This window comes from Plasmodium gonderi, assembly GCF_002157705.1.
Source record: "Plasmodium gonderi DNA, contig: Chr12, whole genome shotgun sequence".
NCBI classification, from domain to species: domain Eukaryota; phylum Apicomplexa; class Aconoidasida; order Haemosporida; family Plasmodiidae; genus Plasmodium; species Plasmodium gonderi.
Window position 1 is genome coordinate 1,860,263 of NW_021628937.1, and position 18,819 is coordinate 1,879,081.

At 28.7% G+C, this 18,819-nt stretch overlaps 6 protein-coding genes across 6 annotated transcripts; 4 read left to right on the plus strand and 2 right to left on the minus strand.

Annotated features, from left to right (window-relative positions):
* Positions 1-1,813: 1,813 nt before the first annotated feature.
* PGO_123880 (hypothetical protein, conserved) lies at positions 1,814-3,865 on the plus strand (the record flags this gene model as incomplete). The annotated part of the gene is made up of 1 exon (XM_028689178.1): positions 1,814-3,865. The coding sequence occupies one exon, from the start codon at positions 1,814-1,816 to the stop codon at positions 3,863-3,865; it is 2,052 nt and encodes a 683-aa protein (XP_028544979.1).
* Positions 3,866-4,867: 1,002 nt separating this feature from the next.
* Positions 4,868-6,205, minus strand: PGO_123890 (hypothetical protein, conserved; the record flags this gene model as incomplete). The annotated part of the gene is made up of 1 exon (XM_028689179.1): positions 4,868-6,205. One exon carries the CDS (start codon positions 6,203-6,205, stop codon positions 4,868-4,870), a length of 1,338 nt encoding a protein of 445 aa, XP_028544980.1.
* A 1,905-nt stretch (positions 6,206-8,110) lies between these two features.
* On the plus strand, positions 8,111-8,920 carry PGO_123900 (hypothetical protein, conserved; the record flags this gene model as incomplete). Its single annotated transcript, XM_028689180.1, has 1 exon — positions 8,111-8,920. One exon carries the CDS (start codon positions 8,111-8,113, stop codon positions 8,918-8,920), a length of 810 nt encoding a protein of 269 aa, XP_028544981.1.
* A 2,115-nt stretch (positions 8,921-11,035) lies between these two features.
* On the plus strand, positions 11,036-12,193 carry PGO_123910 (shewanella-like protein phosphatase 1; the record flags this gene model as incomplete). Its single annotated transcript, XM_028689181.1, has 1 exon — positions 11,036-12,193. The coding sequence occupies one exon, from the start codon at positions 11,036-11,038 to the stop codon at positions 12,191-12,193; it is 1,158 nt and encodes a 385-aa protein (XP_028544982.1).
* A 1,051-nt stretch (positions 12,194-13,244) lies between these two features.
* On the minus strand, positions 13,245-13,976 carry PGO_123920 (hypothetical protein, conserved; the record flags this gene model as incomplete). Its single annotated transcript, XM_028689182.1, has 1 exon — positions 13,245-13,976. The coding sequence occupies one exon, from the start codon at positions 13,974-13,976 to the stop codon at positions 13,245-13,247; it is 732 nt and encodes a 243-aa protein (XP_028544983.1).
* Positions 13,977-15,859: 1,883 nt separating this feature from the next.
* Positions 15,860-16,354, plus strand: PGO_123930 (translation initiation factor EF-1; the record flags this gene model as incomplete). The annotated part of the gene is made up of 1 exon (XM_028689183.1): positions 15,860-16,354. The coding sequence occupies one exon, from the start codon at positions 15,860-15,862 to the stop codon at positions 16,352-16,354; it is 495 nt and encodes a 164-aa protein (XP_028544984.1).
* Positions 16,355-18,819: the final 2,465 nt, after the last annotated feature.

The window sequence follows — 18,819 nt, forward strand, 5'->3', positions numbered from 1 at the left end:
ACAGTAAAAAAAAAAAAAAAAAAAAAAAAAAAAAAAAAAAAAAAAAAAAAAAAAAAAAAAAAAAAAAAAAAAAAAAAAAAAAAAAAAAAAAAAAAAAAAAAAAAAAAAAAAAAAAAAAAATAAAAAAAAAAAAAAAAAAAAAAAAAAAAAAAAAAAAAAAAAGTATTAAAAAAAAAAAAAAAAAAAAAAAAAAAAAAAAAAAAAAAAAAACAATAAAATAGTGAAATAGTAAAACAATAAAATAGTGAAATAGTAAAATAGTGAAATAGTAAAATAGTGAAATAGTAAAATAGTGAAATAGTAAAATAGTAAAATAGTGAAATACTGAAATAATAAAATAGTGAAATACTGAAACAGCAAAATAAACACTAAAATAATAAAACAAATCCCAAATTAATAAATTTTTTTTATGCACACAGTACTACCTGTAGCATGTAACATAAAGTGCACCCTGAAAGAACCAACTCGAAAACTACAATTTTATGATTTTAAATATAGTTGAAAAAAATGAACTAAATATAAAGAAAAAAAAAAAAAAAAAAAAGTGCTATGTGCATATCAATATTTTAAGATACACTAGTGAGTAGTTACTTTTCGAGGGGAAAAAAAAAAAAAAAAAAAAATTGACGTTGGTTCTACACATCGTATTTATATACGCAGTGGACAGGGGTGATATTATGAATGTGTTTTTTCATTTCATTATAAATTTCTATGTTCCAAATTTGGATGTAGAAAATGGGGAAATTACTGCAATTTGAGAAATATGGAGGAAAAAGGCATTTTTTTTTTTTTTTTCTTATTATGTTCTCTGGGGTATTACGACAAAAAATGGGGAATTAATATAGCCTCTTGAAGCGAAGACGAGTTAAACTGAATTATTACCAATTAAGACGAATATAAAAAACGAGAAAAGCAAAGTAAAGAGTAGTGACACAATACCAAAGGGGAGAAATAAAAATCGTGCACCTCCCCGCGAATAGAACTCAACAAGTTAGGCAGTTAAATACATATATCTCAATGATACGAAAAGAATGGAGAAATAAAAAAGGATGGGGAAAAAATGGACGAGGTCAAAAAAGATGAGCAAAAAAGGATAAGCCAAAAAAAAAAATTCCTGCAACGTGAAAAAAATTTGTGACATAGGACAAACAGAGGGTCATGTATTGGAAGGGATTTGCAAAAAGGATTGCAAATTCCAGCATGGATTTGAAAAAAAAAAAAAAAAAAAAAAAAAAAAGAAAGTATGAAAAGAACTAAGAAATCATCTAACGAACTAAGAAATCATCTAACGAACTAAGAAATCATCTAACGAACTAAGAAATCATCTAACAAACCAAAAAATCACCTAACGAACCAAGAAAGCAAGAAACGAAGAAGAAAGTAAGAACGCAATAAGAGAGGCAAAACTGCAAATGCACGTCAAATTTTCAAACACTTGTAGAAAACATGAAGAGTAAATCATGCTGAACATACACAATTAATTATCACAAAATGGAATATTAACTGATAGGAACAAATTCACAAAAAAAAAAAGAACAGAAATCTCCGCATTTTTCGTTTCATATATTTAGCAACAGTATTTACGGGAACTTGTTGAACTGTTTCACTTTTCATTTTCTATACCCGGAATGCTCATATTACACCATACAAATGCATATATACAAAAAAAAAAAAAAAAAAAAAAAGAACGCACATGTATATGAAAATATATATATACATATGACCAGGTCTACGTTAATTCACACACATATACATATTCCCAAGTTCACATAAGTATATATTTGCACATAGTGTCTCTACTCAGCTTAGAACTATGAAGCATGCGGAATATTATCCAAATCAAAATATAGTGTCCATAAATATCCAGTTCAACAGCTGGACGAAGGCGTTTCTTAACTACTTACGAATCGCAGAGAATTTCGTCAGTAGCACAAAAGCGTCTATAATAATTAAAAAAAAAAAGGATGTTCGAAATTTTCATTTGTATAAAATTAAATTACGACTAATTTACGGAAATGATCTGAATGGTTCTAACACCACATTCGTAGATGAAAAGATGAAGAAATGGATTACTCCCTTGGATGATCATTTAGAGCAAAACTCCAACTTGCATTCATCCCCGCGTTCATATGAAAACCAAAATTTAATTAATCCAAATCATGATACTAAGGGAAAAATTAAAAGTAATTTAATTCATAATGAACAAAACAACGTTAGAACAAGTAGTGAGAAAGCAATCCATTTCAATAAAATTGATGAAAGAAATGATGAGATCATTGATAAAGTGATGAAACTAAATAGGTTTCAGGTTTCTACTTGGAATAAAAAAATGGATGAAAGTAAGACACAAAAAGGAACTAAATGGACATCATCATGTGTATTAAATAAAAGGGGAGACAAGGAAGTGGATAGAGATAATCTTAAAAATGCAACTAGACAATTATTAAGAGAAAAAAAAAAGGGAGATAAACATTTGGATATAGTGCATGTGTTAGTAGAAAAAAATGTAATTTCAAAAGATTTATCCATTTTTAAAAAGAAAGATTTTTCAAAATACATATTTTTACCGGCATATTTGTCATTGAAAAGTGCGAAAATAAAATCAGTCCATTTTTTATTAAATGACAAAATGAGCATAAACTTACTTCTAAACCTAATGGTAAGAAAAAGTAAAACGAATTTTCTCGAATTGAGTATAAATAAAGAATTAAATGATATGCTAAAATTGAAAAGATTTATTATTCAATGCAAATCATGTAATGAGAATGTTATGATATGTGGAAATGTTAATTTTATTTTGCCGAATATGTATTTGAATACAACTGATTTTTTGGAACATGCATTTTGTGAAGAATGCACTACTTTTACATTTGATGGTATAAAAGATATTGATCGCAATATTTTCATTTTCCCCAACTATCTATTATTTCGTTTAAGCTTAATTAAAGACAGTAACTTAGCTCTTCAAAAAAATTCAGTACACCAATACAGATTTTTATTTTTTTGTAATTTTTGTCACAATTTACTTGGTTATTTTGAAAATGAAAATCACCACACACATTCATATCATGAAAATAAAAATATGAATGATAATCTTAAAAAATTCTTATTTGATATAATTTATGAAAGCGACAAACCGGGGTATGTAAAATTGGAAACGGTTATGTTCCAATCAACTTGTCACGAGAATCCATATAGCCAAATTAATGAAAAAGATGTATTTAATTCTCAGCAGAATGGGGATGAAGTAACAAGAGTACAAAAACCATCACACAAAAGAAGTGATACAAAAGAAGGCTTAAACTTCTCCAATGAACTCATTATTCGGGAAGTAATAGACACAGAAATGTTAAACAAAGAGGAAGATACCAATATTAACCCCATTTCAAATCTCAATGACAAGTGTCAAAAATTCTGTGGGGATATCAATCCGAAGATATACCTCCTTAAGCATAAAATAAAAATGCTATTAAATGAGGAAAACATTTTTAAAAATTACAACAATGTAATATTTTTGAACGAGTATATGCATAGCAAATGTGAAAAAAAAAATATAACCATTTTTTACTTAAGAAACAATCAAAAAGGAAAAATAATTGAAGTAAGGATATTTATAAAAATGCTATATATTTGCAAAATTATGGATCCAAAAATTTGCCATAACAATTTTTTGGACTTTCAAAAAGTTATGAAAATATTATATTGTGTTATAAAAAACGAAAATAAATTCAAGTTCCCTAATTCCGAAACTATTGATATTTCCAAGCAACTTTACGAGGATATATTAAAAATGATGATCTCCTATTCCTTCAGATCAGACATCTTTAAAGGAAAATTCCTCTCTTATCTTCTCTTGATCAATTAGGAAAACTTCTAACAGGCAGGAAAAATTCCCATAATGATAAGAAAAACAAGAAAACAAACAAGAAAACAAACAAGAAAACAAACAAGAAAAAAAACAAGAAGAAAGAAAAAATTATTTTGAGATACGAAAAAAAAAAACTCCGCTGGGATGAGGAAACCCTACATTTAAATAAGCGCATGAATGTCCATGCAAACACGTCATTTATATTTGTGTATATATAACTTTTTTTTTTTTTTTTTGTACTCGCCAACACCTTCTCACCGTTTCTGTTATGGTAATCCAGTGGGTGCTGTAGATCCATTCCCATAACATAGCGCGTATGTATAATTTTGCTTAACCTGAATTCAAGTACAATTTCGTTTGTATGCTAATAAAATAACCTCTTAATTTACAAAAAATTAATAACCTTATGGTAGAACAGGAGCACAAATCTTGAAAACGAAAAATCAGTTTGAACAAACAAAAAGTTCAAGTGCATTATACAATCACACATTTGCATACATTACTTAAGCACATGCAAAACTATTAGGCTTATTTTTAATCATATGGAAACAAACTTGTTAAAAAGGACAGAAAAAAAAAAAAAAAATAAAAAATACACACATGTACATATATGTGCATATGCATACACTGATCACAAATTCGGTACGAATTAAAAGAAAATAAATTTAATTAAAGTCATATAATATTCAAATATTTGTTTTAAAAAATTGTTAAAAATGAAGGAAGGGGTGTTCTTCAATGTTTCCCTTCCATTGTACATAATTCTAATGGAGATTGAACCATTATGTGCATGATGCATCTGTGTCTTCCACATGTCTTGTAACACTGCCATATTGGCATTTCCTCCTTTATGCAGAGCTTCGCTTGGTAAAAGGTGTCCTTGGATGGGCACACACATATATATATCTATCTATCTATCTCAATATATATATATCAACTTTGCAGCCATATCGGGGTCCATTATTCCTGTTTATTCATTTCTGTAACGCACATACACAGCTAGTGCTGGGTCAATAAGCGGACGTAGAATTTTGACAAGATTACACCAACCATGATACCAAGAACAATGGCCAAATAAACAATGTTAGGGGCTAGTTTGATATACTCCTCTTTCCCTCTTTTTCTGCATATGCTAGGTATTTTTATAAATACAGAATTGGTCAATATGCCATGAAAGAATCCAAAGGAATATGAAATGAACATTAAAAAGTAATTGTTATAAAAAATGGAATTTTTATAAAGAATTAGGATAAAAAAAATGGGTAAATAAGCAATCATTAGTATTTTTATAAAAAAAAATACAGAGAATTTCATTTTCACAAAATGTGGACTCAAAACGTGAACTAAAAGATGAGCTGCTGAATCACCAAATAATAATAATCCAGATAATAGACCTTTCATTTCTTGGCTTGCTTCAATATGTATTGGAAATATAGTTGGGTACATCTGAAATGTAATAAAATTTGCTAAAAATCCAATAGCAAGATATTCCCATACTACTGCTACAGATTGAACAGAATCGACTAAAATATTTTTATTTATTACGAATCCTTTATCTTCATGTTTTTCTCTTAATCTTTTAACAAAGGACAATTTATAAATTTTTTGTAATATATAAAAGGATGTTAAAGAAAGACATATTAAGACTCCACAAAATAAACTAAACATTTTACGGAATTTGTTTATATCATCTACAAAAAAGACATAAGCTCCTAACACGTATAGTATAAAAACGACAAATCCTGATGCTGACAAACCGCACACATATGCTGTGCAGTATTGTTTTCTGAACAGCACGCAAATTTTCATAGTAGTCATTTTAATTACACATGATATTATTGTAAATGGGATAACACTGAATATCACTATTTTGTGTCCAATATAATCACTTTTAAAATGAACTGTTAGGTGTATTAATGCAAAAAAAAAAGTGGAGAATATTGGTTGATATAAATTCCATTTTAATCTATAACTTCCAATTAGATGTAAGAACACACATGCTATTAATAATACTATACTTTCCATTAGTGCAAATTCATTTATCAAAATATCTTTTACATCAAATGCGTGCCTAAAAAAATCACCCATCGACACGATTATGAAGTATGGTGCATCTGCTGTTATTGCTATTAGTGCATATGCTATTGATAACAATTTTGAATATTTCTCTTCTTCCAGTTCATCTCTTTTTTCTATATCACATTCATGTAATTCTTCAATATCTATATTCTTTTTTGTCGCTATTTCATTTGCTTCATTCATTTTGGTGCATTTCCCATCATTTATAGTTGGGGCTTTAATGCTTGATTTACTTGCCACAATTCCTCCTTTCGCCATTTTTTGAGAATATATAGTTGGGTAGGCTAGTTTTGTAAGTGAATTGGATAGATCAGTTGGATAGATGAGTCCCTTTTTTTTTTTTTTTTTTTTTTTTTTTCTTTCTCTTTTTCGTTAGTGTTACCGTTTCACAATGATCCAAGCCCCTAAGCAGTTTTTCCCCACCCCCACCTCTACACTTCTAACAATATAAAAAGGATAAACTCTAACATTAAAAAATAAAAATGTGGGAACTTGTTTTCTGCTTTATCTTTGATAAAAAAAATCACATTGATTACAGAAAAAATTTAAAAAGTTAAATAGGCTGTAAAAATTTTCTTAACACAGCCTTATTTTTATGTTCCTAAATTTTGCAAAACAACATATTTTGTGTAGTACATTAGAAAATCATGAATAAACGGCTATGAAATGAAAGGACTAAATTGGGTTTTGTACATTTTAGGGGCTGTATCTTCTTAGGTGAGATCAAGCATTCTTCTGTACGGTAAGTATGTACATTCATTTATGTTACATATACACATGTTGTGATGAGCTCATACGTATATATTTATATGTATGCATTTGCTTGTTCATGCTGGGAGATTATTCTCCACTAATGTTACTCACGTGGGTTCCATGTAATGTTTTTTTAAGAATATTTAAATGCGCAAAATGGAAGTAAAATAAAGCAAACAACAAAAAAAAAAAAAAAAAAAAAAAAAAAAAAAAAAAAATTATAAAAAAAAAAGCTAACAAAAAAGTAAAATAAAACAAACGAATAAAAAAACAAAGTAAAATAAAAACAAAGTAAAATAAAAACAAAATAAAATAAAAAATTTGTAAAATACATGCTTGTAGCATTTACAAGACCACAATACGAAAATTCAAAGTGTAATTTTAACCCGTTTTTTCTTCCGTAAGGTGCAATTTTTAAGGTCTCCCATTTTTACGTACATTTTGTTTGACGCGGGTCACGTAGCAAAACATAATTGGAACTTTTTTTCTTTTTATGAGCAATAATTCGGGATATTCCAACGTTGATCAGAGAACAGGAGAGAATGTTAAATCTTTTTTCATTACATCCCATGGGTGATTCTTTTCCTCTCATTTTAAATTTAGTAAAACTTCCGATGATTTTTTTTTTTTTTTTTTTTTTTTTTATGAACAAGGTTTATTTTTATGGCAACCCAAGCTAAGATCTTTCATACATAGGGAATTTATTTATGCGTATAGAAAAACTTATGCATCCATATGTAGTACGTTTGTATGCATACATATATATATATATGCGTAAACATTTATAAGAATATGCAACATGCACATACACTTGAACATGAAAAAAGTTTGTAACTTGTTTTTAATTTAATTGGAGATAGGCATAGGACCTGAGAAGAGATTTAGAAATTAGTTGACACACCCCGCATATAGATATATAAGTGTATTATTTAGATTACTTTATTTCATTACTTTATTTCATTACTTTATTTCATTACATTATTTTATTACTTCATTTTATTACTTCATTTTATTACTTCATTTTATTACTTCATTTTATTACTTCATTTTATTACTTCATTTTATTACTTTATTTCATTACTTTATTTCATTACTTTATTTCATTACTTTATTTCATTACTTTATTTCATTACTTTATTTCATTACTTTATTTCATTACTTTATTTCATTACCTCATTTTATTACTTTATTTCATTACTTTATTTCATTACTTTATTTCATTACTTTATTTCATTACTTCATTTTATTACTTTATTTTTGCGTTGTTGGAGCACCTTTCCATTTGGATGAGGCGTTATGCTTTATTTTGCAAATAGGAAAAGGCTACAAGGGCATAATAAATATGAACCCAATGCAAATATAAAAAAGTATTTTTAGCAATATTAAAAATTTGCAAGTAAGAAAATCAAAATGACAAAACGGATGATGAAAAAATCACCTTCCTTATCGAAGGAAAACAAGAAAGAAAAAAACAATGAGGAAAAAAAAAAAGGAGTAATAGAAGAAGAAGAAGAAGAAAAAACAAATTCTGAACAAAAAGAACAGTCTAATATTAGCAACACAAGAAATATTTTAACCCTACAAAATATTTTAGAAGAAAAACATGATAGAGAAGGTAATAAAAAGGTAAGAAATAAATTAATTATAAAAAACTCCCAAAATACTAGTAGCACTTTTAATACAAATGAAATGAGAATTATAACGATACCAAAACATCGAATCTCATCTGTAAAAACAAATTGGATGGAATTAATCAAGCCAATTGTAACCAATTTAAAATTAGAAATTCGCATGAATCGAGATAAAATACAAGTAAGGACATGTAAACTAACACAAGATAAAAACAATTTACAAAAATCATCTGATTACATAAAAGCCTACCTACTTGGTTTTAGTATAGAAGATTCATTAGCATTGCTAAGAATAGATGATTTATATATAGAAAGTTTTCAAGTGAAAGATGTTAAAATATTAAAAGGGGATCATCTGTCCAGATGTATTGGTAGAATATGTGGAAGCAACGGTGCAACTAAATATGCTATTGAAAATGCAACCAAAACTAGGATTGTAATAGCAGGTGATAAAATTCATATCTTAGGCAGTTTTAATAATATTAAAATGGCAAGATATTCTATATGTAGCTTAATACTTGGTTCAACGCAAGGGAAAATTTTTAACAAATTGAATATACTTGCCAAAAGGATGAAGGAAAGGTTCTAAAAAAAAGGATAAAAGAGAAGAAGACGAAGAAGAAGAACTTTCACCCCCTTCTGTTTGTGCTAAGTGCAGGAGAGAAACACACAGGAATACCAATTGTAATATCACACACCTTTGGGTATATATAACCAAGGGATGATGATGGAGGAGGAGAAATATCATCTATAATTGAATTTATTTACATATATTTATGTGGTATAGGTGATGTAATGTTGGTTGTGCAGTAGACCAGACATACTTTTACACGCCTAGACAGGAACATATTTGTGTGTGAATATAGAATGTACTATTTGTAAGTGAAAAGAGAAAAGAATATTTCGTCGAAAAGATGCGATATGTTAACACTTTGTAACACGTGCGTATTCTTTTTATTTTATTATTTTTTTATGTTTTTATCTTTTTACTTTTTTGTTTTTTTTTTTCTCCAAATTTTTCTTACTTTTCCCAATTTGTTTTATTTTTTTTAATTTATTTTTTTATTTTTTTTTTTATTTTTTTTTTCATATCAAATCTAAATAAACACACCGTTTGACCGTTTTGCAAATAGTAGAAGTTGTACCTCTGTTTTCAAAACATTTATTATTACTCACAGTTATGCAGTGTATATATATAGGTATACACGAATGAAAGGGATACATGAATTTCATGACAATCGGGGAAATGACACAAGTGCTATTTATGAACCCACGCACAGAATTAGATGAATGTCAACTCCAGTTTAACACAAGTTTTAATGATTCCCCATGAAAGTCATAACAAAATTGGCCTCTTCAGCATCACCATTTTGTAAATTGTAGCAGAAATTCTGCACAATCTGTACACGAGCGCAGAAGCAGAACTGTGCACGTAAAATTTGTCATAATTAAACACACATGTATTGGTGTTCATATGTGCACACATGAATGTACGCATTAAGTACATGTTGTTACGCAAATGTAACATGTACCGTGCCTGCATTTCTGACCTGCAAAAATTTCCTTTTTTAAGGAGTGAGAAAAAAAAAAAAAAGACATTTGCCATGTTGAATCATGCTTATAATTCCGCGGTGTAACATTTTTCGGTGACACACTCGAATGGTAGACGTTGTGCAAAAGTTTATCAAAATAAATTGTCATGCCAGTTTTTCCCTCTTTTTTTGCAATGTGCTTTTAAAACTTGTTCTCTATTTATTTATTTTGCTTTGTTTTGCTTTGTTTTGCTTTGTTTTGCTTTGTTTTGCTTTGTTTTACTTTGTTTTTCTTTATTTTGCTTTGTTTTGCTTTGTTTTGATTTATTTTTCATTTTATTTTTTTTTTTTTTTTCATTTTTTCCTTTTTCCCCGCGTTTTGACCTAGTACAAAACACAGCGTCCAATCTGCACTATTAACTATAAGATGTGCATTGGCCTGTGCATGCAGCGGGTCCAGACTAAAATTGTAAAATGCAAAAATAGGAGAGAAAGTGTAAAGTAAAAGAATCTTCTGGGTCTGTAATTCCCATTCTTGAATTAACCTACACATGTGTATATTTTTAGTGCGTATTTTTTTGTGCATTTTTTTTATGTTTTTGTTTGTGCATTTTTGTGCGCATTTTTTTATACACTTTTTTGTACATTTTATGCAAAAATTTTTTTTCTTCTTTTAATTTTTTTTTTTTTTTTTTTTTTTTTTTTTTTTTTTGGGGGCGTGGAGAAGTCCTCTTTTGATAGAGGTATTCTCTATGAAAATTCTTTCGTGAGCACAAATTCACATTTGCATAAGCTTATACTTACACACATGCATATGCTTAGTTACACATGGTACCTTTTTATATGTGTAAATTAAGAACTGTTAGCAGAACAAGCGCTTTTTAGACCTTAGCACACTGATTACACTTGGAAAATATTGTCTGCGTAGGATTTTTCTTTTTTTCTCTTGTCATCCAGGTGTGATTTGATCTAAACCAAATTACCTTCTTCGCAAGTCAGTTTTGATTCCACGAGATTGGCATTTGTATCAAGAGATGTGAAGTAACGATCATAAAAATGTCAAACTTGCACGTAGAATTTACCATGTCCATATATGAAGGTTGTTTTATGATTGTTCAATAGTAAAAATTTATATCTTGCTAACACATGTGAATACAAATGTAAATAAAAAGATGAATCGAGGGAGGAAAATATGCACAATGAAATTGTTCAGGGTATTGATGTACAACCCAGGATTAGTACTACTAATTCTGATATTCTCATCACTCATGTACTGCACTGAGAAAGTAAGCAAACATAACAATGGAAAAGATGATTTCGTGCTAAAAACGCTAGCAATTGATAAAAAAAAGCTAGATCCATCCTATTTTTACAAATATGATAATATAGAATGGAATGGGAAAATAATAGCTATTGGAGATATACATGGAGATATAGAAAGTTTGAAATTAATTTTAAGACATTCAAATTTGATAAATGAAAATGATGATTGGATTGGTGAAAATACATTGCTAGTACAAGTAGGAGATATACTAGATCGAGGAATTTATGGACCAATGATTTATGACTATTTATTTAAGTTACAAAAAGAAGCGATTTTTAAAAATAGTAAAATTATTTTAATACTTGGAAATCATGAACAGTTAAATTTATGTGGTTATTTTGATTATGTAAATAAAAAAGAAGTGGAATTATTTTTTAAAAATAATTATAACTATAGATTATACCATTTTGTACACAAGAAAGGGAAATATTTTCAAAAATTAATTCGTCTACCAGCAATAGCAAAGGTAAATGACATTTTATTTGTTCATGCAGGGATAAGTAAATACATATCTTTATTTAGCTTAAATACCATACGTTTAAAAACAAGGTTACAAGTAGAAAATATGTGTAATGTGTTACCATATGATAAATCACACAATTATGTAACACGTGATGGGGTGCTATGGTATGATTATGTTTCACGCACAGTACCGTATAATCATAAAGAAGCATGTTCAATTTTATCTCACGTTTTTAAACAATACAAGGCGAAATATTTAGTGGTTGGCCATACAAAACAATCATCACATGAAATTAGCTACTACTGTAATCATAGATTTTTTCTTATCGACACTGGAATGAGCCTTTTTATGAACAATGGTCAGCATTATCCCAATTATCTTGTCATTCAAGATGGAGTATTCAAAGCAATCCATTTAGATGTTGAGAAAAAGAACAAAAAAAAAATCTGTGATTCGATGGAAATAGAGTTGAGCAACCCTAACAAGCAGAGTTTCTGTGTTCAGTCCAAAGAAACCAACCTTTCTCCATCTCTTATCAGCTGAATTTCTCCTGATTCTTTTTTTTTAGTGCTACGTCTGTTTTGGACGAGTTTTTATTTTATTTTTTTTTTTTTTAATTTCGATTAGGAGGGTGTGTCTCTCTCTGTGTGTGTGATTACCCATCAGTTTAAAAATATATTGGTATAGAACACACATGTCAAATACATACCCAAGAACAAACTCGTATAAGTACGTGCGTCCATTACATAAGGTATATATGCACGATGTGTCATTCCACTTTCACGCTTATACATATGTAAATATTCTTAACTATGACTAAAATACATCTAAATCGTTTTAAATTATAAAATGTTTCATTCATCAAAATACAAAAAAAAAAAAAAAAAAAGAAGAAAAAAAAGAACTGAACCAAATAATATAACATTATATGAACCCGTTCTTCTTCTTTATAACATACATATGCAAGCTTGCACGTGTGAATCATACCTCTAAAAAAGGGGAAAAAATAAAATTATGGTTCACACATGAAGCAACATTTACATATTATTATTTTATTTTTTCTGCTTATACTTCTATGCAGCGAAGACAAAAAAGTTTTAATTAGTTAATAAATTAGTTAAATAATTAGTTAAATAATTAGTTAATTAATTAGTTAAATAATTAGTTAAATAAATAATTATTTATTTTAAAATACAAATTTTACAGCTTGCCCTGATTCGTTGAATGTTTTACGATAAAACTGAGGGAAAGGAAGGAGGGACGCATTCTTTTTTTCCCTCCAAAAAAAGCAGCTCATTCAGTGGGGATCAAGTGTCGTAATATGGTTTCCATTTAGTATGTCCATTAATTGTAGCTCACAGTTTGCTTATCTTACATGACATATTTCATATTTGTTCGCTTTTTAACGTGTGGAATCCTACCATAGTCTCATCTAGTTTGATTTGCTTTGCATTCATAAGACTATGTCCCTACTTGGTTCATCTGGTCATGTAGATCCGTTTGTGTATAAAATACCTTCAAATTAATTACATCTCTCCGTCTACTGCAAGAATATATATATGTGTATATATTCAATATCTGTAGAGAGTGGAGTCTACCTTAACACAAAAAAAAGGAATATAAAAGATGCAATGGTAATGGAGAGAATGATCATCCTTTTGGTAGTGTAGTACTTAATATTTTTCAGAATTTTTTGAATTTTTGGCAGTTGATCATTTAAAAGCTTAATTTTTTTCATTTGCTGTGTGATATTATAATTTTGTAATTTTAACCTCCAGTTTGTTTCTCGTCCAATATAAATCATATTATCCAATTCAGTGATAGAATGTTGTAAAGCACTTCTCTCTTTAATGACATTATTAATTTCATTATTTTTAATAAGTACAGATGGAGATTCTCTTTGTTGATAAAAATGACTACTATTGTGTAGACATATTTTATCAAATATATTTTTCAAATTCTGCAGTTGAATTCTAAATTTATCAAAAATGCTGAAAAATCTAGAAATTTCTATATCATATGTTTTATTATGACTAAAATAATTCTTCATTATATCTAAGTTCTGAATTCCATTTTTATACAAATTTTCTAATTCACTTATTCTTTTTTTATTATTTGAGAAGAATTCTGACATGCTGTCAGCATGTACATTTTTTCTCTGCATATCGTTCTCATAATATACTAAATTTTCCTTAAGTTCACTTAATATCCGTTCAGAGTTTATCTGTATATTTCGAATATTCTTTTTGTATTCTCTGTATCGTATACCTTCATTGCAATCGTTAACTTGATCTTCATCTTTTAGGACGCTGTAATTTTTCTTCATCTTTTTTTTTTTTCTCCCTTTATTTTTTTCTCCTCTTTTTTTTTTTTCTCTTACTTCTCTCTCCTTATGGTCCTTTATAGGCGCACTACCTAACTGTATATGTATATGTATGGCAATTCCCACGCGCTTACATGTAAACTACACATAGGAGTTATAAGTGCAAAACATACTTATGCACAGACCCATACATTGGAAATATACCACCTTTTGCACATTATCAGATTTTTTTTTTTTTTTTTTTTTTTTTTTTTTTCCTCCACTGTTCTCGTCCTCTTCTTGTACCAGTTCTAGACAAACACCAATTTCATCGTTCAGCTAAATGTTAAAAGGTAATGGTTTTCTTACTACCATTGATCCTTTTGTGTGCCTCAATCGTGAATATTTTGGGGTTTACAACCTTTACCTGTTCTCTCACTACTTCTCTGTTACATATTTTTAAAAAGCATTCGCGTGACCAAGCTGAATTAAAAAACATTCCTCCCCCCACCTCAAATAGAGCTATCTTTTGCTTGTATGTTTGTATGTATATATGTATGTATGCACGTATGCATGTACATATGTATACATATAACATGCTTATATATAATATATGTATGCCTCTTAAACGTAGCAGGAGGAAAAAAGAAAAAAAAAAAAAAAAAAAAAAAAAAAAAAGGATTGCGTACTCCTTATTAGGCATAATAATATGTATAAATAAAAGTTGCACAGATATGACGAATTCCGGATATAAGAACCTCGTGACAAATTCTTTTCTTTTTTTTTTTTTTTTTTTTTTTTTTAATAACATTGGGACGATGGAAAATGCTCCATATTTTTAAAAGCTTATATCAGGAGGTGACGTATGCATGCATATGTTCTATAGTACTTGACTGTATGAAATAAATTCCCCTAGATGGTTAGAATGCCAATATGGGATAATTGCCCTTCATAATATTTGTCATACCCCCCAGCGTTTAATGCAAATCGTTAATAAGTTTCTCCGTTAGGAAGCATTAACATGTATCATTAAATGTGGACGGACACTATGAATTCCATGTGTATGTCAGTTGAATGGAACAAAACATTCACATATTACATTTCCTCCTGAACAAATATTACACTACAGGAAAAGGAATTCTGACATATGTGGAAAAGAGACTCCACTTGAGGATGCAAAAAGTTTTAACAAAGATAGAACACAGCGGAAAAAAAAAAAAAAAAAAAAAGAGGGAGAGCTCGGGAACGAGCATCAGATAGATAAATTCCTTTCCTCAATCGTGGAAGAAACATCACATAATATAAAAGCTCATGTAAATGAGAAATCACACCGGACTTCAATGAGGGGACTATGAACCGTTTCATACGTTCACGCCTAAGGTGAATTCTTTTATTTTCACCCCATTTTGAATATTTTGATTTATTTCGCCTATTTTCTTTTATTTTATTTGACTTATTCCATTCGGTTTGCTCCATTCGTTTGTTCCATTCGTTTATTCAACCCCGCTTGTGTCATTTTTTTTTCCTCATTTTTACCCGTTGGTTGATGCGAAAGAGCAGCCAAGTCGAATGTATACCAAAAACCCCACTCATGCAAAAGGGATAGATTGGCAAAAAAACAAATCAAGCATGGGCAAATGAAACATAAAATGAGATATTATTCCTCCTATTCACTGCCTTCCACAGTGATGTCGTAAACTTATTTATACTTGAACGAATACCATAGACACTCACGAAGCCTTTTTATACTCTCCACGATACGCGAAAATAGCAAAAAGGAAAAAAAAAAAAAAAAAAAAAATTTTCTAAAAGAGGATTATAATAAAAATTATTCTACTTTACAACAAAACTGATATATCCGATATAGTTCTTCACAGACACCAATACAATTTTGTCAAAAATTCCATATGTACCAAAAAGTCCTACTCCTTTTCATCCTCTTTATATATACTTTCCGAGATTCCACCAATGCATTAACCCGTAAGAATAACCTTTTCATAAATGAAATCTATAACAATGTAGATACATTTAGAAGACATTGTGGTTCAGGATTTAACAAGAATAAATGTAAAGTTAGAAACAAGACAAAATGCAAACAAAAGAGTAATAAGTTTAACCAGATATATAACAAATTCAAAGATTTCCACGCTACAAAAGAAAATGACGTAATAGAAATGAATGGAATAGTTGACGAATGTTTAGCAAACACCAATTTTGTGGTTCGAATTCCAAATGGTGAAAAATTTCTATGTTTCATTTCAGGAAAGTTAAGAATTAATAAAGTAAAAATTAATCTAGGGGATACTGTCAAAATACAAATTCATAAGTTAAACTTTGAGAAACGTAGAGGAAAAATTGTATTCAGGTATTTGCAACACGCCCCTCTGGGAAATAAAAAGTGAACTTTCTTGAAAGGTAAGAAAAAGTGGAAGAAAAAGGATTTTGTCTCAAAATGGGCGAACACATTATATATGGATCCATTTTCAGAAATTAGGAAAATGGAAAAGAATCTTATATGCGCAAATATGTATATACTCTGGAGTGACACCATTCCATATATAACAGTCACGACATATGAGAAATGAAATTATCACAGTTGTATTTTTATGTACTATTATATACTATTATATATTATTATATATTTTTATTATATTATTATATACTATTATATACTATTATATATTTTTTTCACGCAACACATATTTATTTCATTTAAAAATTTTTGTTATCAGCACGTTTTCATGACTACACCTTTGACCATATTTTCCTTTAATGCTACACTAATGTGCAACCTAGATTTGTCTTTTACATCCCATCGTTTGATTTCTGATGTGTCATCATTTTATTACCATTTCTGTATACTAAACTTCTCACCTAACCCCATTCTCCATGACATGCATGTTTACATTTATCTAGATGAGGAACATAAAACAAATCATAGAATAATTTGAATCTGTATATATAATTACAAATGATTCAATTTAGGATTTTTACATAAAAGGAATAGCGTATATCTCATTTTTTTTTTTTTTTTTTTTTTTTTTCCTTTATTTTATTCTCTACAAATGTTAAAAAGGTAGTAGAGCAAAACGGGATAGCACTTCTTTCTTTTATTCAAAAAAACTTATAATTACATTTACATTCCTTTGGTTACAATTTTGCCTCTAATTTTGGTACTCCCATTTTGCACACAATGTACCGATCAAATGGAAGAATATTTCTCTTTACAAAGTACTGGCATACAAACAATTTTTTGCAAAGCCTATAATAAAATATATGTTAAAGCGTAGCAACAATATGTGATCGATTTGTGAACTAAAAAGATGACCAAGTGTGGAGAAATCAAATAGGTGAATATATCTTCTCCTTAAGTTCGAATTTGAACTTGACAGCCTCATGGAAGTGATGTTCAAATAAAATGAGATGAAATCAAGTGCAGAGATTGTAAAAATGGAGATCAGTACAGAGAAACGTTGGAAAAAAATCTTAAATTCAAAAATATCGAGTTCCATGTGTACAATATTTTAAGGCCACCATTTTCCCATTCATACAAAGTTACAAATGTGCTTAACACTGTTCAACTATTTTTTTTTTTTTAGTATATTAAAACGTTAATGTTATTATAACGATATAGGACTAATGAAAACTGCTTATAAATTTGAAAATTCAAAGAATATGAAGCATAATTAATAAAGTTATACAAGGTAAAAGGCAAATTTGCAGTATTGCAATATTGCAATATTGCAGTAATGCGTGATGAATCATAAGTGGTGATGAAAAATCTGCGTTCTGCTTTTACAATGTGCGATTGGTTAACCAGGTCATGCAAACGTGATGTTCTATTCTTAAATTTCCGGAGGTCATTCGTAATTAGAAGCATATAGCACACTTGCATACAACCGCATGTTAATATATATGTAAAAACTTTTTAGTCTTTTAATAGAGCAGAAACAACAAAGAACAATAGGATGATCATGATATACTTGCATGTATAGTAAGTGTATGTCATAAAACCGTAAATTATGTGTGTAATCTCTATTTCAACTTCGCTAACTAGGAAAAAAAAAAAAAAAAGGTAAAATGCGTAAACTTGTACACACAATACGTGACAAATAGGTCGTGCTTGAATCTTAAAAAAAGGTTTTCATATCAATAAAACAGTACGGGTGAATCGCACACACATTTTTGTGGTTTCAAACGGTTATAATAAAAAATTTTACGTATAATTTTAAGCATAATTTTATGCATATAAATTTACTCATAATTTTACGCAATTTTATGTTCCTTGTTCTTCTTCACCTTCTCCTTCCTTTTTGTTGCTTAATTTGTAAAGTTTTTATGACATTTCCACAACGGTGGCACATAATTTCGGGGTGCTAGTAACCCATTTAGTCCCTTTTTTTTTTTTTTTTTTTATTCTAAGGTAAAAATTGGGGAGATCCACAACATTTTGATCTTATGTATGTATTATACACATATGTTGTTATTCTCTTGTGCTTAACTTTCAATGGGTGGCGAAAACCATTCTGCCTCTGAAACTTTTTATATTAAATTTTTATGTGGATCCTATTTTTCATAGTCACATTGTATTTTATAGTGCACCCAACTGTTAAGGAGACTTTTTTTCCATTTTCATTTATTTTTTCTTTTTTGCCTCAGCTAACCATCCATACAAAAGGGAAGCAAAAAATAAAAAAGGATAAGCATGAAATGGTAAGAAAGAAATGGTTAGCAAGAAAGTATATAAGCATAGAATGATCAGGAAAAAAGAAAAAAAAAAAAAAAAAAAAGTAGTAACTTTAATGTATGACATTTTGCTTGATAGATAATGACTCTACTGAATTTTATCCCTTTTTTTTTTTTTTTT